At 43.8% G+C, this 21,623-nt stretch overlaps 2 protein-coding genes and 1 long non-coding RNA gene across 4 annotated transcripts in view; 2 read left to right on the top strand and 1 right to left on the bottom strand.

The window, feature by feature from the left end:
* Window positions 1-1,808, top strand: part of tubgcp2 (tubulin gamma complex component 2) — a 9,102-nt gene extending 7,294 nt beyond the window's left edge. Inside the window, exons 16-18 of the mRNA XM_064315005.1 lie at window positions 1-123; window positions 627-790; window positions 1,265-1,808. The exon at window positions 1-123 is cut by the window's left edge and continues 6 nt beyond it. Of these exons, the coding sequence (XP_064171075.1) occupies window positions 1-123; window positions 627-790; window positions 1,265-1,340 (363 nt within the window). The 3' untranslated portion in view covers window positions 1,341-1,808. The remainder of the gene's footprint in view (window positions 124-626; window positions 791-1,264) is intronic.
* A 1,318-nt stretch (window positions 1,809-3,126) lies between these two features.
* Window positions 3,127-15,587, top strand: LOC135243297 (disintegrin and metalloproteinase domain-containing protein 8-like). Of its 2 annotated transcripts, XM_064315030.1 has the most exons (25): window positions 3,127-3,281; window positions 3,792-3,895; window positions 4,611-4,684; window positions 4,978-5,056; window positions 5,637-5,713; window positions 6,473-6,656; window positions 7,032-7,100; window positions 7,208-7,279; window positions 7,459-7,628; window positions 8,163-8,244; window positions 8,447-8,586; window positions 8,846-9,023; window positions 9,364-9,453; window positions 10,736-10,931; window positions 11,157-11,259; window positions 11,634-11,796; window positions 11,884-11,961; window positions 12,082-12,163; window positions 12,719-12,845; window positions 13,267-13,441; window positions 13,667-13,702; window positions 13,855-13,911; window positions 14,133-14,183; window positions 14,317-14,394; window positions 14,810-15,587. In XM_064315030.1, the coding sequence occupies exons 1-25, from the start codon at window positions 3,233-3,235 to the stop codon at window positions 14,861-14,863; spliced, it is 2,568 nt and encodes an 855-aa protein (XP_064171100.1). In that variant the 5' UTR covers window positions 3,127-3,232; the 3' UTR covers window positions 14,864-15,587. The 2 variants fall into 2 exon arrangements, with proteins under 2 accessions (XP_064171100.1, XP_064171107.1); XM_064315037.1 differs by lacking the exon at window positions 14,133-14,183.
* Window positions 13,757-14,310, bottom strand: LOC135243313 (uncharacterized). The gene is made up of 2 exons (XR_010326602.1): window positions 14,131-14,310; window positions 13,757-13,903 (listed from the first exon to the last, which is right to left on the bottom strand). It is a non-coding gene; the product is annotated as an uncharacterized LOC135243313 (long non-coding RNA).
* Window positions 15,588-21,623: the final 6,036 nt, after the last annotated feature.

Genomic DNA, 21,623 nt, shown 5'->3' with positions numbered 1-21,623 from the left:
ACGCAGAGCATGAAGACGGACGGCGAGATGAAGCGCCTCTCTCTGGAGCACGGGACCATGGAGGGCCCGCCCACACAGGACGAGCGCGCCGAGGAGGCGGAGAAGAAACGGCTCACCTCCAAGGTGACACGCCCCCCCCCACTCCCCCCTTCTCCCCCAGAAACGGCTCACCTCCAAGGTGACACGCCCCCCCCCCTCCCCCTCCTCCCCCAGAAACGGCTCACCTCCAAGGTGACGCCCCCCTCCCCCCACTCCCCCTCCTCCCCCAGAAACGACTCCCCTCCAAAGTGACGCACCCCCCCCCCACTCTCCCCTCCTCCCCAGTAACGGCTCACCTCCAAGGTGACACGCCCCCCCCCCACTCCCCCCTCCTCCCCCAGAAACGGCTCACCTCCAAGGTGACGCCCCCTCCCCCCTTCTGCCCCTGAAACACAACGCGCACCCCTACCCAGCCCCCCACACCCCCAGAAACACGACGGGCCCCTGCCCTCCACCCCCTCCCTCAGAAACACGACGGGCCTCCTCTCCCCCAGCATGAGGGCGACGCCCGGAGGCCCCCGGGCCCCCCTTTACTGACCGGTGTTTTTGTTTTTTTGTTTTTTGCTTGCCGCGGCCTTGGCCCGCAGTTCGTGGCGGAGCACGCCGACGCCCTCCAGTCGGACTCCGGGCTCGAGGCGACCATCGGCAAGTTCGACAGCAACTTCAGCAGCCTTCTGCTGGACCTGCTGGACAAGCTGAGCATGTACAGCACCAACGACTGCGAGCACAGCATGATCAACATCATCTACAGGCAAGGGCCGCCCGTGTTTCCCTGGGGAGGGGTTATAACGCGACACGCTGAGGCTGAGATTAGAACAGTTAGCCTAATGCCAGGCTCTCTCCCAGTGCTGCAGATCCTGGTCAATCCATCCTTCAGCAGAGTTCAGTTGTTCTGTGTTGAAGGCAGTTGTCTTAAACCCATTCTGGTGTTAAGGTCTAGGTTTGGGAGTGGTTGTAGTGTTTTATTAAAAGTGTAAATAATTTCAAGTGTGTTTTAAAATAAGGAAGAGTTTTGCAGGAAAGACGTCACTCACGTCCAGCTGCAGGACAGGGACACTAGTTTGAATATCAGTTGTGACGTCTCGTGGAGATTTCCGTTCTTGCACCCATTTAATTTCCCCACAGGAACAGGTTGTGCAAAATGTACTTCAAAACAACTTTTTTTTTTTTTAATGCCCAAAACTGGCCAACACAAAACAGTACTTTTGTGTTTCCTCCCCTACAGGCTGGATTTCAACGGCTTCTACACAGAGCGTCTGGAAAAGATGGCCATAGAGAGGAGTCAGAAAGCAGCAGCGTAGCAACGTTTGTGCGTTGTCCTTCCTAAAGGACACGTTTCGGACAAATATAATTATTTATCTCACCATTGTGTACATCTTGGGGGGGAGGGTACATTTGTTACTCACTGTATACCCCCTCTAAAAAAAAGGCTAAAGGGGCCTGTTTGACATATATAGTAAGACAGCATGCTGAATTCACATTGAACTCTGATCCCTTTGAAACGCGAATATGCGCGGTCACATGATGTTCCTCCGTTGTGTCGCACCCAATCGCGTCAGCACTGTGTACCATAGAAATGACTGAAAACAATTAGAGTTGTCTAAACAATAAGCACTGTGGCTTGTGGCGGTTGTTACTGGTGCAAAGCGAAACGAGTGTTGAGCTATCAAATGTACTTTAACGTGACCTTACGACGTGCATAGCCATTGTTGTGACATCACATTTTATTAATCGATTTGACTGTATAATAAAACCCTTTTGAGATGTGAGCTTTTGTAATGTGCCTCAATGCATCTTCCACAGGCATATGAAGTAAATATGCTGTATGTGATATAAATATTTTAATATTTTAAGTTTAGACCTATGATGAGCGAAGTGTGGCCCCGGATGGTGAATGGTCGTGTGAGGGAAGAGCAGGTGTGTAAACTGAGCGTGTCTGCAGTCATGACTAGTGGGGACATCTCTGTGTTTGTACCCATGTGGAGATTTGGGGTTTCTGTGGAAACGACAGATCTGGAAGGAAAACCCTCATCTTCCGCTCTGAATGCCCTGACATTTCCAGTTTGCTAAGAGGCCAGGTTTCTTTGCTAAGTTCAAAGTTCAGTGAGTTCAAAGTTCAGTTTGGGTAGTGGGTCAGATTGCTCCTGCTGGAGGATATTGACTGCCCTGGTATTTACTGGCTGGGTGATTTAAAAAAAACGACTAGGTAATGCAACATATGGGTGTTATTCTTGATCTGGCCAGAGTGGGCAGTAGTGAGCAGTAATAAGCTACTGTCCTACCTACCTATGCAAGGAAGTTTGGTCTGACATGCAACCAACCAAAATGACAATGGCTGACCATACAAGATTGGGTTTTATACGTTTTTTTTGTTTTTTTTTTCTTGTGACCATTTATAGGCTGGTCCCTAGACCCTCTCCTTGCTTGGTTGAGTGTGTTCTTACACAGTGAACAAAACATGGAAACACCTGGGCAGAGTTATTTGAAAGGGTGTTGGGCTACCACCTGTGGTCAGTATGGCCTGTATGTGCAGGAACCTGTGGCAGAGATCTGGAATTCTACCAGCATCTGGAATTCTACAGGTGGAATACGAGAACACTTCTACAAAGTGTGCGAGCAGCCCATTACATATGAATAACGGTAATATACTGCAATGCTTTTTCAACTATTGAGTGACTATTCTACCAATGCGGTGTGGCCAGGGGAACTGTCACTGAAAGACACTGCTCTGTAGGGAATAAATCATTTAACATGGGAGGATGAAGATCACCCATTCTTTCAAATTATATGAGCGCCTCCCAAATCATGATGTGAAAATACAACCCCACATCTACTGAAACTTGGTGTCCCTTGCGTTATTGTTTGTGTTAAATGAAGAATTACGTTTACTCGTCATCAGTTCAAGTACTGCACTGTTTCACGGAGTTCCAGAAATTTGTAACCTGAGTAAACTACGCTTAAATAATTTTATCGGGTTTTTTTTTTTGTTTTGTTTTTTTTGCAATGAGTGTAGGTTTTCCTGGAACATGTGAATTAAGGTTGGTCAAGGATGACGTTAAGCGACTAAACCGATGATCAGGATATTGCACAGGATATTGAGGCGGCGCTCACGTCAAGCTTGAAACTTATTTTTATAGACGGATGTGTGTGGCATTTTGCAGTTCTCGGACATACTTTGCACTTCGCCGGGGCCATGCACTGTATTTCATGGACTTCATTCCTCCTGTGCATTTATTCGTGGGGTAAGATCCGTAACAACTGAATAGAATTGATAATAATAATAATAATAATAATAGAATACAGAAATTGTGCCCATACCATGATTGGGAACCGTTTTTAGAAAACCTGCTGCAATAGCCTACTCAGTTATTATTTATTTTATTTTTTACGCAACAGGTGCACACGCTTTTGATTGTACTGAAACCTTGCCTTTTCTTCGCATACGATTAAATGTAATTCGATTTCCCATTACTTTGCCTTACTGCTCATAGATTAGACGGACATTTGGACACATTATTTACACAGTAGAGATCCTTATTCAAGGAAAATTACAAACAGCGCTTCCTATGTTGTTAATTTATACGGATATTTTATTGAAGCAATTTGGGAATCTAGTCTTAAACCTATAACTCTTTCATATAAACTACTTAGGCTAATTTAAGACAGTTCTGAAATACATCTCGTTCGCTCCACATATCCACAAGCAATCACTGCTAAATGAAAATTACAGCACCTGTTATATTGTATTCCAGGATCGTTTGTCAGAAGTGCACGAGAACTACCTCATGTAACGGAATATGAAGTGATCAAGCCTAAGAGATTAGGCCGAGCGAGACGGAGCCTTTCGTCGGAACAGGTGCGCGAGTTCCTTCGATAAACCATATGGAAGCACGCTGGCACTCCTTGGTTGTCTTGTTAAAGTTAATGTAAATTACATTTAAAATAGTCTTTGATAGTTTAAATATATTGTATTTACAAATTGTTTGATGCTTGTTTGATGTTGCAAAATTGTATTTTGGCTGTCTCCACACAAGCTGCACATCCACTTCTATTGGTATATACACTATTGTGAAACTAGAAATTTTGGGCGCTCTTTCTTTCAGAAAAGAGTGATATTTGTTTCTGTGCAATAGCTTCTCATAGCATTCATTTATTTCCTTCTCTGGGTGATTGAAAATATCCATGTGGATTTTATTTTCTGATGTTTTCTTTAATGGATTGGGCCCTTTCGTGGCCATTTTTGGCTAGTCTGTTGTGAATCACATCTACTTTACCTTTTGGTTTTTTATGAATAATAACAAAAACTGTTGTTCATTCCTACATTAAGGTAGGAGTGTAATTAAAGTCTAGAAAGGGACAGTATTATTATTTTGTTTACTGACACCATTACCCAAAGTGACGTCAATGCAGTACCTTACATTTTTCATGATGTCCATCCTTACCATGGACCATATACTGCAGTAGTTCAGGTGAAGTTCTTGCTTGAGGGCAGGTAGTAAATGGAAGTATTATTAGCAGATTCATAATAAGCTGAAGACAGTGTATTATACTAATGTAATAATGTACTATAGGCATATCCTGAAGAGCTTCAATATGCTTTGTCTATCGAGGGAAATGAACACAAAATCCACCTGGAGAAAAACAGGTATGTTTTTCATAGAAAACAAAAATGAGTAAAAGTCTGTTAAAGTATGTTTTTATTAAGCTCTCATATGCACAGTTTTGCATTACTGTACATCATTCAATGTAATATGTATCTTCAAAATAAATAATTTGGAGAAATACGTGAAAAGTATTCACAACCTGTGTTTGTGAGTTGTTGTGAGTTCATGAAATTTGGTGAGCCTCTCTTACTTCACTCAACAAGTATCACTGAAAGCCAGTTTTCAGCTAAAGCCTCTTTCTTGCCTGATGTTTTTGTAAATTAATTTTGTTAAGGATTCTCATTGGAAAAAACTACACTGAGACGTTCTATTTGGAAGACGGAACTGAAGTGACCACATCGCCAAATTATACGGTAAGAACATGGTTGCCCGTGGTTACGGTAAAATATCACATTAAGACCACCATCTTACTTTCTTCAAAGACAGGAAGGCTGGTTCTATGAAAGATTATAGCGCAGGCAAACCATCCCTGTATGGTTCATTTACACTTCCCAAGTACATAAACGTGAGCACTTTTAAATTAAACCATATTGAACCCTAACGCTCAGACAGCATTTTTATCATACACCTGGTAAAGAAATACTGTCTTGTCTTTTTTTACAATAAACTGCAGACATAGGAGCTAAAGTAGTGTCTAAACCTTACATTATATATATATATATCATTGCTATTCCTCTGCTTAGCATCTTAAGGAAAATATAAAGGCGAGTATGATTTAAAATCTAGATATTAGATGTACACATTGGATGTTAATTGCAGCTGCTAATTCAGAGTACTGTCCAGGGCTCCCTGTGTTCTGTCTGAATTGTGAATGTTCGTCTGTTACGATTTTGTGAAATTGAGAGCCTGAGTCCGTACTCACTCAATGAGAGCTTTTAGAGCAGGTGCAAAAAAATAGATTTTCCCAGATGAGTAATATTCTTTCTGACATAGGATCACTGCTATTATCATGGCCACATTCAAGACATTGAAGATTCGTCAGTCAGTGTTGGAATCTGCTCTGGAATAAGGTATGTATTCTGTGGCTATAGCTGTGTTATACGTTTGCTGCATGTTCTGTAGTTGCACGGATATGCAGCTTTTTAACCAAAGAGAAATGAGTCACTCATCACAATTTCATGTGAAAGATTAATTGCCACAGACCTTTTTTCATACATGTACGTCATTTACTAGTTGGTGTATTTTTCTCGGCATCATTTTCTATTTTTGTGAGATGTATTTTCGACTTCTGAATTTTCTGCTTCACAAAGTGGTGTAACGTCCAGCTTGACCAATCAGCTCATTGCTACGTTCTTGCTTTCAGCAGAAAGCGATTCTAGGAAATCGTCTGTTGTAAGAATATAAAGTGATGTCATGAAGTACATCTGAGCTGCAAACTGTTCAGTGATTCTAAGGATTTGGCTAGAAGTTTATATGTAATTAAAAAAATAAATATATTAATATTTAATATTTGTTCTTGTCTTTGAAGAAGGTAGGGAGGGATGCAGTCTGAGGTGGGTCTTTAGTCTATAAATGCCATCAGAGGTGGAAAGTCCAGGGGTCAAAAACTGAACGTCCACCCGTGTGTTACTTCCACCCATGAACTTGACCAAATTATTTCTTTAATTAGTTCTACCTCCTAGCTGAGGAATTGGGCTAATTAGCACATCCAGGCAACTGGAACAAAACACTGGGGAGGACTTTTACTTTGTGAACCTGGATTTCCCGCCCGTGGGTGCCACAGGAAGCAGTTCCGCCTGGTTGACCTTCCTGTTTCCTGTGGGACGCAGGGGCTTTGTGAGGGCCGAGCAGCAGGTGTACCTGATCGAGCCCCTGGGCGCCTCCGCGGACGGGGAGCACGCGGTGTACCGGCGGGAACACCTGAGGAGCAAACGGAGCACCTGCGGGAACTCCAACGAGAGCTTCTACGACCACGAGCCCAGGGTCTCCGGCGTGTACAAGCCCAACGGAGCGGTGCGTACGCTTCCTCGTCCTCTTCCTCTCTGTCCTTTAATGGCGTGTACAACCCCAATGGAGCCGTGCGTACTCTTCCTCGTCCTCTTCCTCTCTGTCCTTTAATGGCTTCCTAACGGTGGGACAACATGGTCCTGTTTTACAGGATGTCAATGTTTGTGTTCTAAAAGTATCTGTTTCACGTTTTTAGTCCGTGTAAGTTTTAGATCTTAGTGGTCTTAGAACCTACTTTCATTGTGGGCGTTTCTCAGGGGAATTGTGCTTCTAATAGTCTTATTCCTCTCTTCTCTGAAGCATAGTGCCTTATATGCAAACACTCTGCATTTGTTGTAAGCAAAAACGTGATTGTTTCAAAACCAATTCTCTCTTTTTCAGACAAGCAAACTTCTGTTTGATGGAAAGAAAAGATTTGTTGAGCTTTTTTTGGTCATCGACAATACAGAGGTGTGTATCAATGATTGGGTCCTGTTGTTTTATTGAATAGTGTGTTTGCACGGATGTTGCTAAAGACCTTACCTTAAAGTAAAAATATTTACTTTATTTTATTTCAGTATAAAACCTTTGGCAGAGACAAGGATAAAATAACTGCCAGAGCACTGGAAGTCGCGAACCATGTGGATAGGGTAAGGCCTTGTGTGCAATCCGTTAGCTTTGTCCTATGTTGGTTTAAGTCTGTGTGTTTGTCCACTTTGAAATACATATAGTTTCTTGCAAATGATTGTTCCTGCGAGAAACTGGTGATTTCTCATGATTGATTGATTGATTGATTGATTGATTGATTGATTTTCCTCTGACTGATCAGCTGTATCGGCCGCTGAACATCCGCGTGATGCTGATTGGGCTGGAGATCTGGTCCTACAAGGATCAGATCACCGTCAGCACCGATTCAGACAAGACCCTGACCAACTTTCTGCAGTGGCGCCAGCACACGCTTCTGAAGAAGAGTCGGCATGACAACGCGCAGCTGATCACGTGAGTGAGAACACGTGTTTCACGCGTGCGCTTCGCCTGTTCGTTTGGGACTGGTAGCGGCGTGGAAATGTTAGGCATCAGCACGGTAAAAGACTTTTCCCTCCTAAACGTGGCCATTTTAGTTCCGTCGGCTCATGGCTTGAAGCCACAGGTTTCATTTTGTAAAGTGCAGAGGGGGCAGTGATGTCATGTGGTACTGAAGGCACACGGCTTTGTCACTCAGAAAGGGTGGGAGATGACCTTGAGCAGTTTTATTTCTGGGGTGGTGTTTTACCTGTGCTACAGATTCCACATTCTTAATGTCTGTTAAAGCTTTAATTTGGTAAAAAAAAAAAAAAAGGTCAGGTGTCATTTATTATTGGTTCCTCATTGCTGTGTTTTTAATAAAATAAGTGGTGTCATACAACGTCAAAATTAGCTTTGTGGTTAGAAACAATGGAATGTAACAGTTTAAGAACTAGGGGACCTTAACGAACTTGAGCAAGTTTTTCTTTGGTATGAGTGTCATGTTAATATGGATTTTTTATTCTCCAGTGGTATTGATTTTGATGGTGATACCGTCGGCTTGGCCATCACATCTGCTATGTGCACCGGTATGTCTGGTGCAGTGAATCAGGTACATCATACTGTTTATTTATACTTCCTAATTTTTATATTGCATTATACATTATATACTTTTCCACTGTGAAACACGGTATATTATGTCTCATGATGATCGACGTGCTCCTCCTCGTGTGATCTACCTGTGTGCAATACGCGGTGTGACGCCCGTGTGCGAGAGGGAACTGAGAGTTGACCGACGTCCTCGTTCTTCCCAGGACCACGCAGATAGCCCGTTTGCCGTGGCATCCACCATCGCGCACGAGATGGGCCACAACCTGGGCATGTCACATGACGAAGCGTTGTGTGCGTGCGGCCCTGCGTCCAGCAACAACTGCGTCATGAAAAGCACCATTGGGTACGGGGCTCAGTTCCACCACAAACGCACCGAAAACCACTTACAACCGTCCCATGCTCCCAAACCCCCAACGCCCCTAGCCCCCTATTATATCAGCTAGCGGGTATTTAATGCTTCTCATGTGTTTGACAGTGATAATTGATGAAAAACAAAAGGCTGCAATCCATAAAGAGTAAATAATTTGTTGCGTAGGGACGGGGTGGTTTTTTCGGCGAAAGCGTCCACGTCGGGAAATGTTCTGTTTTGTGTCTCTCCGTAGCTCAGTTTACCCAGAAGCCTTCAGCAGCTGCAGTAAGGAGGACCTGGTCACGTTCCTGCAGAACAGCAACCCCAGCTGCCTGATGGACACCCCACGCACGGAAACGATTTTCGGGGGTCCCGTCTGCGGCAATGCCTTCCTGGAGGCAGGAGAGGAGTGTGACTGTGGGAAGGAGAAGGTTAGACCCTGCCAAAAAATAGTCTATCAAGTATAAAATATTACTGTCGCTTGTTTTAAGGTACTTCTATGCTTGTCAAGAATCCTCAAACAGGATCTGGTTTAATTCCCAGAAAATGCAAAGCCCTTCTCACAATGTTGCTGCCATGTACTGGCAATTTTATAACGTTGACAAAAGAAACATTCCAGTAGCATTGCAAGAACATTCTGCGTTAGCAAGTAATGATAGCGGTTTTCTTTCTGCCCTTTGCTCCTGGCCCTTATCTAACTGTCCTGTTTTTATCTCCGGTGGTTTTTGCCCTGTTTCCCTCCCCCCCCCGCCCCCCCCCCCCCCGCGGCAGGAGTGCCGGAACCCCTGCTGCAACGCCACCACCTGTCGGCTGACGGAAGGGTCACGCTGCGCGGAGGGGGACTGCTGCGAGAACTGCCAGGTACAGGCTCTCATTGGCTCCCTTCGGCTCCCCTTGGCTCCCATTGGCTCCCTTTGGCTCTCATTGGCTCCCTTTGGCTCCCATTGGCTCCCTTTGGCTCCCATTGGCTCCCTTTGGCACCCATTGGCTCCCTTTGGCTCTCATTGGCTCCCTTTGGCTCCCTCTGGCTCCCATTGGCTCCCTTTGGCTCCCCTTGGCTCCCATTGGCTCCCTTTGGCTCTCATTGGCTCCCTTCGGCTCCCCTTGGCTCCCATTGGCTCCCTTTGGCTCCCATTGGCTCCCTTTGGCTCTCATTGGCTCCCTTTGGCTCCCATTGGCTCCCTTTGGCTCCCTTTGGCTCTCATTGGCTCCCATTGGCTCCCTTTGGCTCCCATTGGCTCCCATTGGCTCCCTTTGGCTCTCATTGGCTCCCTTTGGCTCCCATTGGCTCCCTTTGGCTCCCTTTGGCTCTCATTGGCTCCCTTTGGCTCCCTCTGGCTCCCATTGGCTCCCGTTGGCTCTCTTCGGCTCCCATTGGCTCCCATTGGCTCCCATTGGCTCCCTTTGGCTCCCTTTGACTCCCAAGCTTCCCGCGTATATCTCTTAATTAAGCCTGTTTTATACTTCGTCACACGACCATTTCGACAAGTGTCACATGATAAAAATGAGGTATTTTCACAGTCAACAGAACCCTCTCCACAGCCCTTTGCCAAAGTATAAATGCCAAACGTTGTGCGACACTCTCATTTTTGTCGAAACGGTCGTGCGACGAAGTATAAATCAGGCTTTACCACGACCTCCGCGTTTGGAGAAGCAGAGAGAGAGAGAGAGAGAGACGGCTAGCGTCCGCACCCGGCGGCCATTAGACCCGGGGACCGGCGGCGGGGGGGGCGCTGAAGAGAAAACCACACGTCAGATTACCAGGAACTGCTCTTTAACAGCAGGAAACGGCTTGCGGGGTCGGCTCAGCGCTGCCATGGCAACGTTCTGAGGAGCTGTCTCCGCTCACGAGCGCCTCTCGTTACATGACATCACAGCCGTTTAGCAGACGCTCTCATCCAGAGCGACTTCCACAACATTATACATACAGTAGCATTTACGCTGCGTCCATTTATACAGCTGGATATACACTGAAGCAATGCAGGTTAAGTTCCTTGCTCAGGGGTACAACAGCAGTGTCCCACCGGGGAATTGAACCTGCAACCTTTGGGTTACAAGACCTGCTTCTTACTCATTACGCTACACTGCCGCCCCCATTTCATTCCGGTCTCCCTTTTTTTTTTTCTTTCTTTCTTCTCGTCAGCTGAAGCAGATGGGCAGCCTGTGCAGGGAGAGCGCTGACGAGTGCGACCTGGCGGAGTATTGCAGCGGGAGGGCCGCCCAGTGCCCCCGCGACGTCTTCAAGCTCAACGGCCTGCCCTGCAACCGCGACCAGGGCTACTGCTACAACGGCCAGTGCCCTACGCACCTGCAGCACTGCACGCGGCTGTGGGGATCAGGTACCGGCAGATCAAACTCTGAACTTCCTTACTGCGTCAGCAATGCAGACAGTGGCACTAAATACATGATTGCATAAATACTTACCAATACATGCAGAAACTTTCAGACTCAGCTGCAAATGGGGAGAGAAATATTCTGTGTGATAAAAAAATGAATAAATATGTAAATTATTGATCTAGATTGATCTCATGTTGTAATCGTAAACTTGGTTTGTAATCCTGTAGGTGCACAGGTTGCACCGGATGTGTGCTTTCATGAGAATACCTTTGGCAACAAGCATGCGTACTGCAAAAAGACCAAAAGTGGCACTGTGGGCTGCACCACGAAGTAAGTTCTGATTGGTCCTGACTGGCAATGTCATAACATAACATAACATAACCTGACATAACAGGACATAACATAATATAACCCGACGTAACATACAAACATAACCTGACATAACATAACATAACATAACATATCATAATGATGAGAGCAGGCCATTCAGCCCAACAATTCCCACCATTTTCCTGACTGAATTGTACCTAGTGCTCTGATTACCTCCAGACTAGATAGAATCTAATACCGTATCAGCCTTGGTACTACAAGGATATTTGCATCTTTTGCCAATGTGAGATGTCTTTTTAAAAAACATTTGTTTATTAGAATCACAGAATCGAGGTGGATAGCGTAAGTTAAAATGCCGACGACTTGTTTTTCAGAAATATAAAATGTGGAAAGTTGTTCTGCATCGGGGGGAAGCCGTTTCCCATCACCAAAGAAAAGGTGGATTTTAACCTGGGTGGGTGCAAAATAGCTGTGGACAACACCGGAACGGAAGACGTCAGCATGGTGCCTACGGGAACCAAGTGCGAGGATAAGAAGGTGAACTGCACTTACGCGTTTCTGCTTTCACCATGAGTGTGCAAGCTCAGGTTGTGAAGCGGCTGATTACACTGCCTGTCCTCGTAGGTGTGCTACGAAAACGCCTGCCAAGACGTTAAAATATACGGGGGAGAGGACTGCTCCTCCAAATGCAACAACCACGGGGTGAGTGTTACAGCTCTGGTCTCAGCCAGATTTTCTCCATTAAGCTGAACTGGTAATGTTGAGGTTCACGTTGTGTTATTATAAGATGGTAAACAGCCCATAATATCCTCTGTGTGACAGGTCTGCAACCACGAGAGGCAGTGCCACTGTGACCCTGGCTGGGACCCTCCGTACTGCAATGTGAAAAGTGATCTCGGTAACGGTAGGCATCTGAGGCTCGCACTTCATAACGATGCATGTGTGCATGTACCCGCACTCTAAAGCCCGAAAGCCCGCGTTCAGTAACAGTGTAATGCACTTTGTCCTCCTGCAGATGAAACTGCTGCAGCATTTTGATTTCTCCAATTTCGAAATTTAAACTGGATTTTGTAAAGTGATTATTCAGTCAGATTGAATCTGGGCCTATGATCCATCTTTACCTCAGGTTGTATTTTAGATGTGAAGGTACATCATGGACGATCATATTTAAGCCAATGCCCTTAATATACTGTCAGTTAGGCTTTGTGGGGTGTGAGCTCTGGCCTCGGAGCGGTGGAACCCTATTTCCCATAATCCTCGGTTATAACAGCCACAGGGTGTTCAGGAACGTGACCCCAGAGTTAGCGGGGATCAGCTGTACTGGTAAAAGTCATGGATTCAGGGTATCTGTGAAGTCCGGTTGTTTTAAAATAAATTGATGTAAGGACACAGAGCTGCAGATATTTGTCGGTGCACTGGCAATGAAAGTGGGCGTGGTTTGTTTTTGGCTGATCGACAGGTAACAAGGCGATGGTGGTGGGAGTGGCGGTGTCCGTGACTCTTCTCATCCTGCTGACTCTGGTTGTCGGGGGCCTCATGTGCTACAGAAAGGACAGGAAAATCAATAAGATCTGCACAAGCAAAAAGTAAGCTGACGTTCATAATGTGACTAACTATAATGTGAGGTTGAACAAGAGCTACGTACAGCAGCTGCCTGGAATGATTGTGTAAGAAATCTAGGCAAATCTTGAGGAACTACTTTACAGGCATTTTGCAGACTTTATCCAGAGCGACTTACATTGTATCCAGTTATACAGCTGGATATAAACTGGAGCAATGCAGGTTAGGTACCTTGCTCAAGGGTACAATGGCAGTGTCCTACCGGAGAATTTAACCTGCGACCTTTAGGTTACAATACCAACTCCTTAGCCATTGTACTACACTGCCGCCTACTGCCGGACTGATTATGCTCATGATTCTGTGCGGCTGCCATTGGCTGCTGTGGGGCGCTGTAAGGGTGTGTGTGAACCTGTGTGACGTGGCCTGCTGTTCCGTAAACGCTCACAGGGAGGCGCTCCACCCCGCTGGCCTGTCCAACCCGCTGTTCCTGTCGGGCAGCGCAACGAACAGCCCTCGCTGCGGCCCCCCCCGAATCAGCCGGCCCACCTTCGTGGAGTCCTCTGCGGCCCAAACCCACTGCCCTGCTTCTACCACTGTTGCCCCCAGCAGGGCCCCGCCCCAGGTGAGAGAGGCCCCGCCCCAAAAAAAAACCTCCCAAAAAAGCTGCCCAGCTTTAGAGCGTCCGTCGCTACAAGAAGGCGGCCATGATGTTAGAGTTCGTTTTGATAGTGAAAGAGAAATATCCACAGGCTTTGTTTCTTAAACTACGGGTCGGGAGGACACAAAATTGGCGAGGATGGACACAATGTCACTCCACATACTGATGTGTTGATATTTCTGTTCACAGCCACCAAAGAAAGTGCTTCATTCAAACACTGCACAGGTAATTCATGACTACAATCAGTAAAATTAAGAATAGTTTTTTTTTTATACAGTATTTAAGCAGTATTCCTCCACATGGGTAGTAATTATGGGAAATTTGTTTTAGTGTGTCCGTCTGTCTTTCATGGTGGTTAAAAGAGTCTTTTATTGCAGTTTGTGAAGCCCAGTGTTCCACCTCCTGCTTCCTCCAGGGGAATGGCACCTTCACAGGTAAGGTTTAAGACAAACCTGCACATTTGCATACCTGTTTGGGCTGCATATTGTGCAAATACGATGACAGTGCAGTATATGCTTTTGACTGGTCAGTATAGTCTGTGTGCACTGAATATACCGAATATTGTCTTAAAGTGGTTCAACAACCCTGATCTTAAATAAAAAAGAAGAATTATTCCAACTGTAGAAAGTGAATAAACAATATTGTTTTTCCACAGGGAATACCATTGCCTCCAACAAAGCCTTTACCCCCGTTTTACGTCCATGAAGTAAGTCCCTGCACCCCTGCCATGTCAAAGGCAAATTAGGACTGTATGTGTCATCCAGGCATGAGCAGAGAATCAGCAAACCCTTCATCATTTTTCATTTATTAATCTTTAAATTATGTACTTATGGCTGCAGGTGAAGAAGCCTAATCCTCATCCTCCGTTACCTCCTATGAAGCCAGCGGGACCAAAACCATCTGGATATCAGCATCAAGTATGTGTTTCTATTCTATTTTAATCTGCCTAATTCAGCCCATATCCTGCATTGGTTTCCTGTTGTCACTGCTTGCTGTCAGCTTTAATGCTATGGAGTATTCTTAACATTGAAAGTTCTGCCTCGGCACCCATGAAGCTGAAATGTTGGGATTTAATGCAATAACCTTACAAATTCATAAAGGGGAGTGACCCGAGCACTGTACTGCAGCAGTAGATGTTCTGTCCTGTGATATTGCACTGGAAACTTAAACTGTAGTTTAAAAGCAGAGATGATGGACGGAAATGCGGAGGTGGGGTATTTTGACAGTCTAAACAATCTTTTGGTACTAGCGAGTTTCTGCTTCTGTCGGTAGATACGAAGGACGCCGTTGATTTGATAATTAATGTCTTCGCTGAATTTTAATTATGAACAGGCTGCAGCAGGAGGGCCTAAGTTTCCTCCGAAGCCCCCTACCAAGCCAAGATGAGCGTGCGCGGGAGGATGGGTGGTGATTCGTCCGTACCTTTGGTGGAGGTCAGCTGACCAAGTCCGCAGCTTACTTTAGAAAGCGGCTCCTTCGAGGGCTCAGAAGCCATGCTTTCAAATCTGTTCGTGCCTTTTGAGGATCAAAGAGGGCCTGGAAATCTTGGGGACTGATTGGCTGACTGTGGGAGCGATTACCCACATGGGTTTAATTCACTGTTTCAGTCTAATTTCAGACACACAGAAGCTTATTTTATTTGCGTGATGCTGAAGATGTCTTTTCACTGTGCATTTTTCTGGTTGTAGGCAGGTTCAACGTAACAGAATCAAATCAATTTCACAGTACATGTTAGATTCATGTGTATCCTACAACGTATTATTTGTTAATTGTAAACTCCTGATACTACTGTGTCTGCATAGTAGACTTCAGACCAGCAGTGTCTGCTTGTTCATTTTTAGTGTCTGGTTGGTACTGAGTGATGTACTAAATTTATCCAGGACAAAAAAAGGTTAAATTTAAGGACAAAGGCTCTTCAAAAGTCCCTTGAAGGAGTTCTCACCTGTTTAACTGTCCAGTCTGTGTCTTTTTAACTTATAATACTTTTAATTATGATTTTTGTCTTTTTATTTAATTTGTACTTGATTTAAAATTTTGATTATTTTATATTTATTTTTGTGTGTAAACATTTATGTTTGTGTGCAAATATTAAAATCTATTTTAAAGCCTACCATGTAAAATCTCTTGTGTATGATTTTAACAAACTTGGTATTTTGTATCCAAAGCTATTTTATCCTCGACAGTTTCCATTGTATCTCTTTTCATCGCCTGCCACTGCAACACTAAAAATTTTTAAATGTTATTAATATTCTACATTATCACGACTATGCAGTATGATCTCTGTTAAGGTTCTACTTAAAAGCTCAAATAGAAACTGCCGACATGGTAGATTGGGAGCAGATTCTCATGGGAATTATTCAATGGATAGCAAGTCCCCTGCTTCAGCTAAATGAATGGTTTTCATAGTGACAGATTTATTAATAACAGCTTGTGGTGTAAGCTTTCCCTTCCTTCTCTGATGACAGTTGTGGTAAAATTCACAGGTTGTATGTTAATGCTTTTATTCACTGCGGTTACATGCATTTCTGAGGTGTGTGTGTGTGTGCGTGTGTGTGTATGTGTAGGGGCAGGGGCTAATAATCCATGTCTCCATGGAGCTTTAGACAGAACCAGCCAAGGCAACCACACACCCCAGCCCAAAGATATGAGACTACATGTTTATATTCAGTGTGAGGAGCTTTTGATTGACTTTTTTTAAATTTCACTTCAGTGGAGTGCGACTTTAACAGTCGGCGCTGACTAGAACACGGTTACCATGGTGATTAACTACTGTCATTCACACAATTCACAAACCGTTACTCTTTTAATAGTTCAGTCTAAGGTTGCATATGGATGTGTGAGAATTTTCACAGTACAACAAGTCATGCATGCCATATTTGTACCAAAGTCAGTGTGTCACTGGTAGCCTAATAAATGACCAGTGACACATTTGGCTATTTGTTTTAGTACCTTGGAATTTGGTGTGATCCTTTAATTGTTTTGTATCGTGTATACTCCAGTATACTGTCATCTTTTTTTAACGACTTTGCATTAAAAAAAATACAGATTTCAGCTGTTGCCGGTTTTAGAGCAGAGAAAAAAACTACCAATTGTCCAGAAGAGTGGCATCACCTGTGTGTTTCCGCTTGGTGCGGGGGGGGAGGGGGGGGGGGGCATCCGGGCTATCTGGGGCCACGCCTACTGGTTAAGTAGACACACACACCTGGGGTCCATTACCTGAATCCGCTCAAGGTCTTAAAAGTGAGCTTCAACGACAGGGGAACGAGAACTGCACCTGAGAAAGAGAACTGTTGTATCGTTTAGAATGCAAACGTTTGGTTGAAAGGGGTTCTTTTGATTTAGTTGGTTTCTTTTCTTTCTTTTGCTTTTTTTTCTCCTACCCGTCTTGTGCTTATCTAAAAGATAGATATTCTGGTATCTGGCAGGAACGAGCATATCTCCCGAAGTCCGGCTATTCTGTTTCTCCCAGGGGTGTCATGGCGAGCTGAGACCTCTGGAAAAATGAACGGCGGTGAATAAAGAGGTTCTGGCTGGTAGGCTAGCTGGGACTGGAGCTCAGTTAGGCTGCAGTAGCAGCAACAAAGCATATCTGCGCATTCATACAAGTCACAAACCACAAATGTTGCCGATTGATCTTGCAAAAAGACGCTTTGTTCAACGTACTGTTTTCTGAACAACTATTGCGAACAAGATATCTTCCGTGTTCTCGCATCGTTCGTTGCTTCATGGAAGGAAGCCTATCGCAACAGCTGAAGTAATGTGGTCAGGTTTCTTGAGAAAGGTGTGCCAGTGGTTATATGCTTATATTTCAGTAGGACTAGCGCCCTATAGAAACGCTGGGCCCGTAAGCATTCATAAATGAAACATTCTATTCAACAGCAGTTTTCAATATCAATTTATGAAAACATGACATGTAAATTGCCCACCTAAGGGAAAAGCTCTCGTGTTTATCTGTTCGTCAAACATAGTTTGACATCAGATTCAGGAGCCTACCTACTCTTCACACTTGCTTCTCATTAAAGAAGTTAAACTTTTCCAGATAAACAAGTGAAGACGTTTCATCATAGGATGAGTATCACAGAAGGAAATTGGTCAAGGTTCTCATTGTTTATTTAAATTTTTTTTGTTAAACTTTCGAAAGAGAAATCGATTTCGATATAACCTGTTTTATGAAGACATCGTCAAATTGACGCACACTGCCAAGTCTTGGTCTCTACCGCTAAATATTTTTTATCCTGTATGTTCCAGTGAGTGGCACGTGCTCTTGAATTTAAATGGTTGTGCCAGTGCCGGTGACTATGCATAAGACTCCAATCTATCCATTTGATAACCTTGAACATGTCTAATGGCGAGGTAATAGCCAGTCAATGGAAAGTTAATATTGTGTCTCCCTATGGAGACTTTGACGAAGGCCCGTGGGGTGAAAATGCTTGTTTCTTGTCATACTTGTTTCTTGTTCTTCTAATATTTCGGTGCAATATGCCAATCCAACAATGACTTTTAATGTGTTTTTCCTATAATATTGTGAAGCAAATTTACCCACATGAAAAGGACAGGTAACAAAATGTTGAGACAGCATTTATCCTGGAAAAGAGCCACTGCCAAACAAAAGCTTTCTTTTCCTCTATTTCCGCATGAACCAGGATGGGGATAGAGAAAGGAGTCCCATCAGGAAGGGACAGGTCAATGAAAGAACAGCAGGTCTTAATGTTGGCTCCAATAATTTCAGATTTGTTTTTATAGTTTTCTCTCTATTTCACCATCGGGCGATCTGCTCCCTGTGATTAGTTTGTGTGTGGAAAATTATTTTAGGCTGTAGAAATGTTGATAGTCTGTCATTCTGGTGTTTTTTGTTTTTTTTGTTTTTTTGTTTTTTTTTTTTTTTTTACAGGCCACCACAGAAATGTATGCTTCATGACATCTGTGCAACCTTTACTGCAGACATAAGCCATTCAGAAACCAAGATGCTACACACAAACCTCTCGCATCATTCCCATGTGACCATATTAAAAGCCAGACAAACACAACCAATGACCATGTCAAGAAAATAATGTACTTCTTCTTTCCAAATAAATGCAAAGCAGGAATTTTTCATGCGCAACGCGGATGACACATACGCAGCTGTTAAATATTATGTGATGGTAAACAGTTTTTTAACGGCCCTAAAATCAGATTTGCAGGTGGGTGCTCCTGCTTCCCCATCATAAAACTAGGCATAATTTGTTACAGGGCAGTTGAGGTCTCTTGTCAGTCCAATTATTTATTCCTGACTTTTGGGGAAAGGTTGTTATTATAATTCAATCAAGCTGCTTTTACCATTTCACTTTATAGAAATGACTGGACCATGAGCGACATTAAGATTACCGGAATTTATATCCACACAAAAAATGTGGTCCAAAGACAGAGATTTTTCACATTAGTAACATTTTTTGTTAAAGAAAAACCAAAACTGCAGTGACAGGGATATTTTTTTTCTATCATGTATGCATCACTTGAATACTTCTGGAAAACATGAGTTCATTTTTTTTTGATGAGACAGTGGAAAATACCAATGAGAAAGCATTTCAAACACATCCCCAAAAAAAGCATTCTAAAAATGGTGTAGTGGTAGTGGAAGGGCCAGTTTGAAATGATTTACATCAGGTAAGCTTAACATTCACAGGAAAATGGCACATTAAGCCTTAAGTTAAAATGTCTCACTTTACAACCAATCCGATCCCAGCTTACTGCCTCTGTACCATACTGCGTAAATAAATAATACATGGCCATTTTTACAGTAAAATAGTCTGTGGCTGTTAAACTTGCATCCCATTAGATAAAACCACACAATCCTGACATGTACCATTTTCAGTATGTTTTCCGTGATGTTATGAACTGAAATAATTTCAAAGCTAAACTTATACCTCATTGGTGAATGCTAATGTGGGTAAAAAAAAAAACCTAAAACAAATCGCCAAGTGCAACTATGTCTTTGTTGACCTTCCTTGAAGTATTTGGATGACAAAAAATGTTATGCCTCACACCCTCTGCTACACTGGCTGTTTCTGTGGGTTACAACTTGCTCATTTTGCAGTCCATTTTAGCCAAAGCAAGTTTTCTTTTTTAAAAAGTGCATTTAAAAAGGTGAGAAAGTACCACTACAGCAAGAGGCAAAAACATTGAGGTGTAGTGTGAAAAAGGTGGGTTTTTAGATGTTTGAGGAAAACAGCCATTGAACCTTCCTTCCTGGCTGACCGGGGGAAGGTCACGCCATCAGGATGAGGGCAGGGAACAGCCAGGTCCACATGGATGGGATGCTGCACGTTCAAAGAGAAGGGACAGCCAGCTGGCAATAGGCTGCTGAATGGAGAGTTAGATAAGGGGCAGATATGCATTTTCTTCCAACCATTTTATGCAACCATTTTATTTTGAAACAGTTTACTTGCAGCAGCTCTGGTAGCCTCCGATGACCTTGTCAAGGTTAGCAACTCGCTCGCGCTGGCACACGCACACAACCAGGAAACGAGCGTGTCCAAGCAACCGTGACCTGGATTGACATCACAACAGCCAAAAAGACGGAAGGTAAGTACCACAGTGCCAGGAAAATGTAACCAAAAACACAAAAAAAATAGCACATTGAGAAATGGGTGACAGGAACAATAACACCGATATGACGCCAGGCAGCTGGGTAAACCTTTCCATTTTTCTCCGAAGTTCTTTGTGAGTATGTTGTAAGGATTTGGATTTATCACAGGAAGGAAAAAAAACAAGCTTATTTTACTCATTGACACTCATTCTCAAATCCTGTAACAAGAATATTTAAGGCATTTGGTCATTCATACGGATATTCCTATCCGTATGAATCTAATCACCCCTTCTTGCACATTCAGATTCACATTTATTCCAGTCCTCACTCCCACATTCATAGTACTATCCCCAGTTATTGGTTAAATGCCTATATGAACTATGGACCTGACCCTGGTGGCTGCTGGCAGCCAGTGGAGTGACCACAGCAGGGGAGTGACATGCAATAACTTTGGAAGATTGAAGGCAAGTCAGGCAGTGGCGTTATGAATGAGTATTAGTGGCTGTATGGCACAGGCTGGTAGGTTTGCGAGAGGGGAGTTGCAGTAATCTGGATGGGAGATCACCATGGCCTGGACGAGAAGCTGGGTAGAGCATGTGGTCAGGTATGGTCAAATCCTCCTGATGTTGGACAGGAGGAATGTGCAGGACTGTGACGTTGCAGTGATGCGCTCTGTGAAGTCCAGCTGGTCATGCAGGACTACCCCCAGGTTCTTCTCAAAGTGAGAGGCAGACACCGCAGCACAATTGACAGTAATCAATTAAAGCTGGTGGTTACAGTAGGTCTAAACCACAGGCCACTAAGGTCATAGCACAAGTAGGGCAACTGGTTAAGGTGACAAAACTTCAGAAAACCATTCATTCTTTAAGATTGAACCTGACATTACTGACAGTGAAATATGCCACTCGATGGAGAGATAGATGATCGTACAGAAAACTGAATTGTGGATTGTAACAATAGATCCAGTGCATGATTGCACAACCATTTAGGATAATGAGTCACTTTTTGCTATTTTTGCTTTTTGTTCATTTCCTGCGTTTTAAAACTCAGTTCCTCTATTTTGGCCTTCTGTGGTTTCATCTTCCAAGTTTCTACTTTACTTCACCTCATTTGAACAATGTGTAGTGGGCCAGAGTTATAATTAGAAATAGACCTAATCACTTTAAGCACTCAAATATGTCATCTTTGTTCCAGTGAAGCCTGCATGTCGTACATGTCGCAGAGTTTGTAGGATTTTAGAGGAAATTGAAATCTATTCAAAGTGTCCACTACAACTACACAAGAGGCCGTTCGTACTCTTCAGCAGTCAAGATTGGGTCACAAATGTCACCATTTTACTTCCTCAAGGTTTGAAATCTGCTAATTCTGACCCCTGGTGGGTGACAACAGACAACAGTTGAAACATTAATTTGCATTAGGCCAGCTTTTTACAAGAGCAGAGCAGCATTTTTTAAAATTTCAAATCAGCTTACACCATGTCTACTAACCAGGGAAAGAGGGGTGCGTGTGCACAGGCATTAAAACAAGCAAGTTTCAGACTTCAGCAGGTGTCGAGTGATGTGTCAATGAAACAACATGCCG

Source organism: Anguilla rostrata, chromosome 2, assembly GCF_018555375.3.
Source record: "Anguilla rostrata isolate EN2019 chromosome 2, ASM1855537v3, whole genome shotgun sequence".
Classification (NCBI taxonomy): Eukaryota; Metazoa; Chordata; class Actinopteri; order Anguilliformes; family Anguillidae; genus Anguilla; species Anguilla rostrata.
Note: the sequence above shows the minus strand (reverse complement) of the source record. Positions and strands in the feature narration are given on the sequence as shown.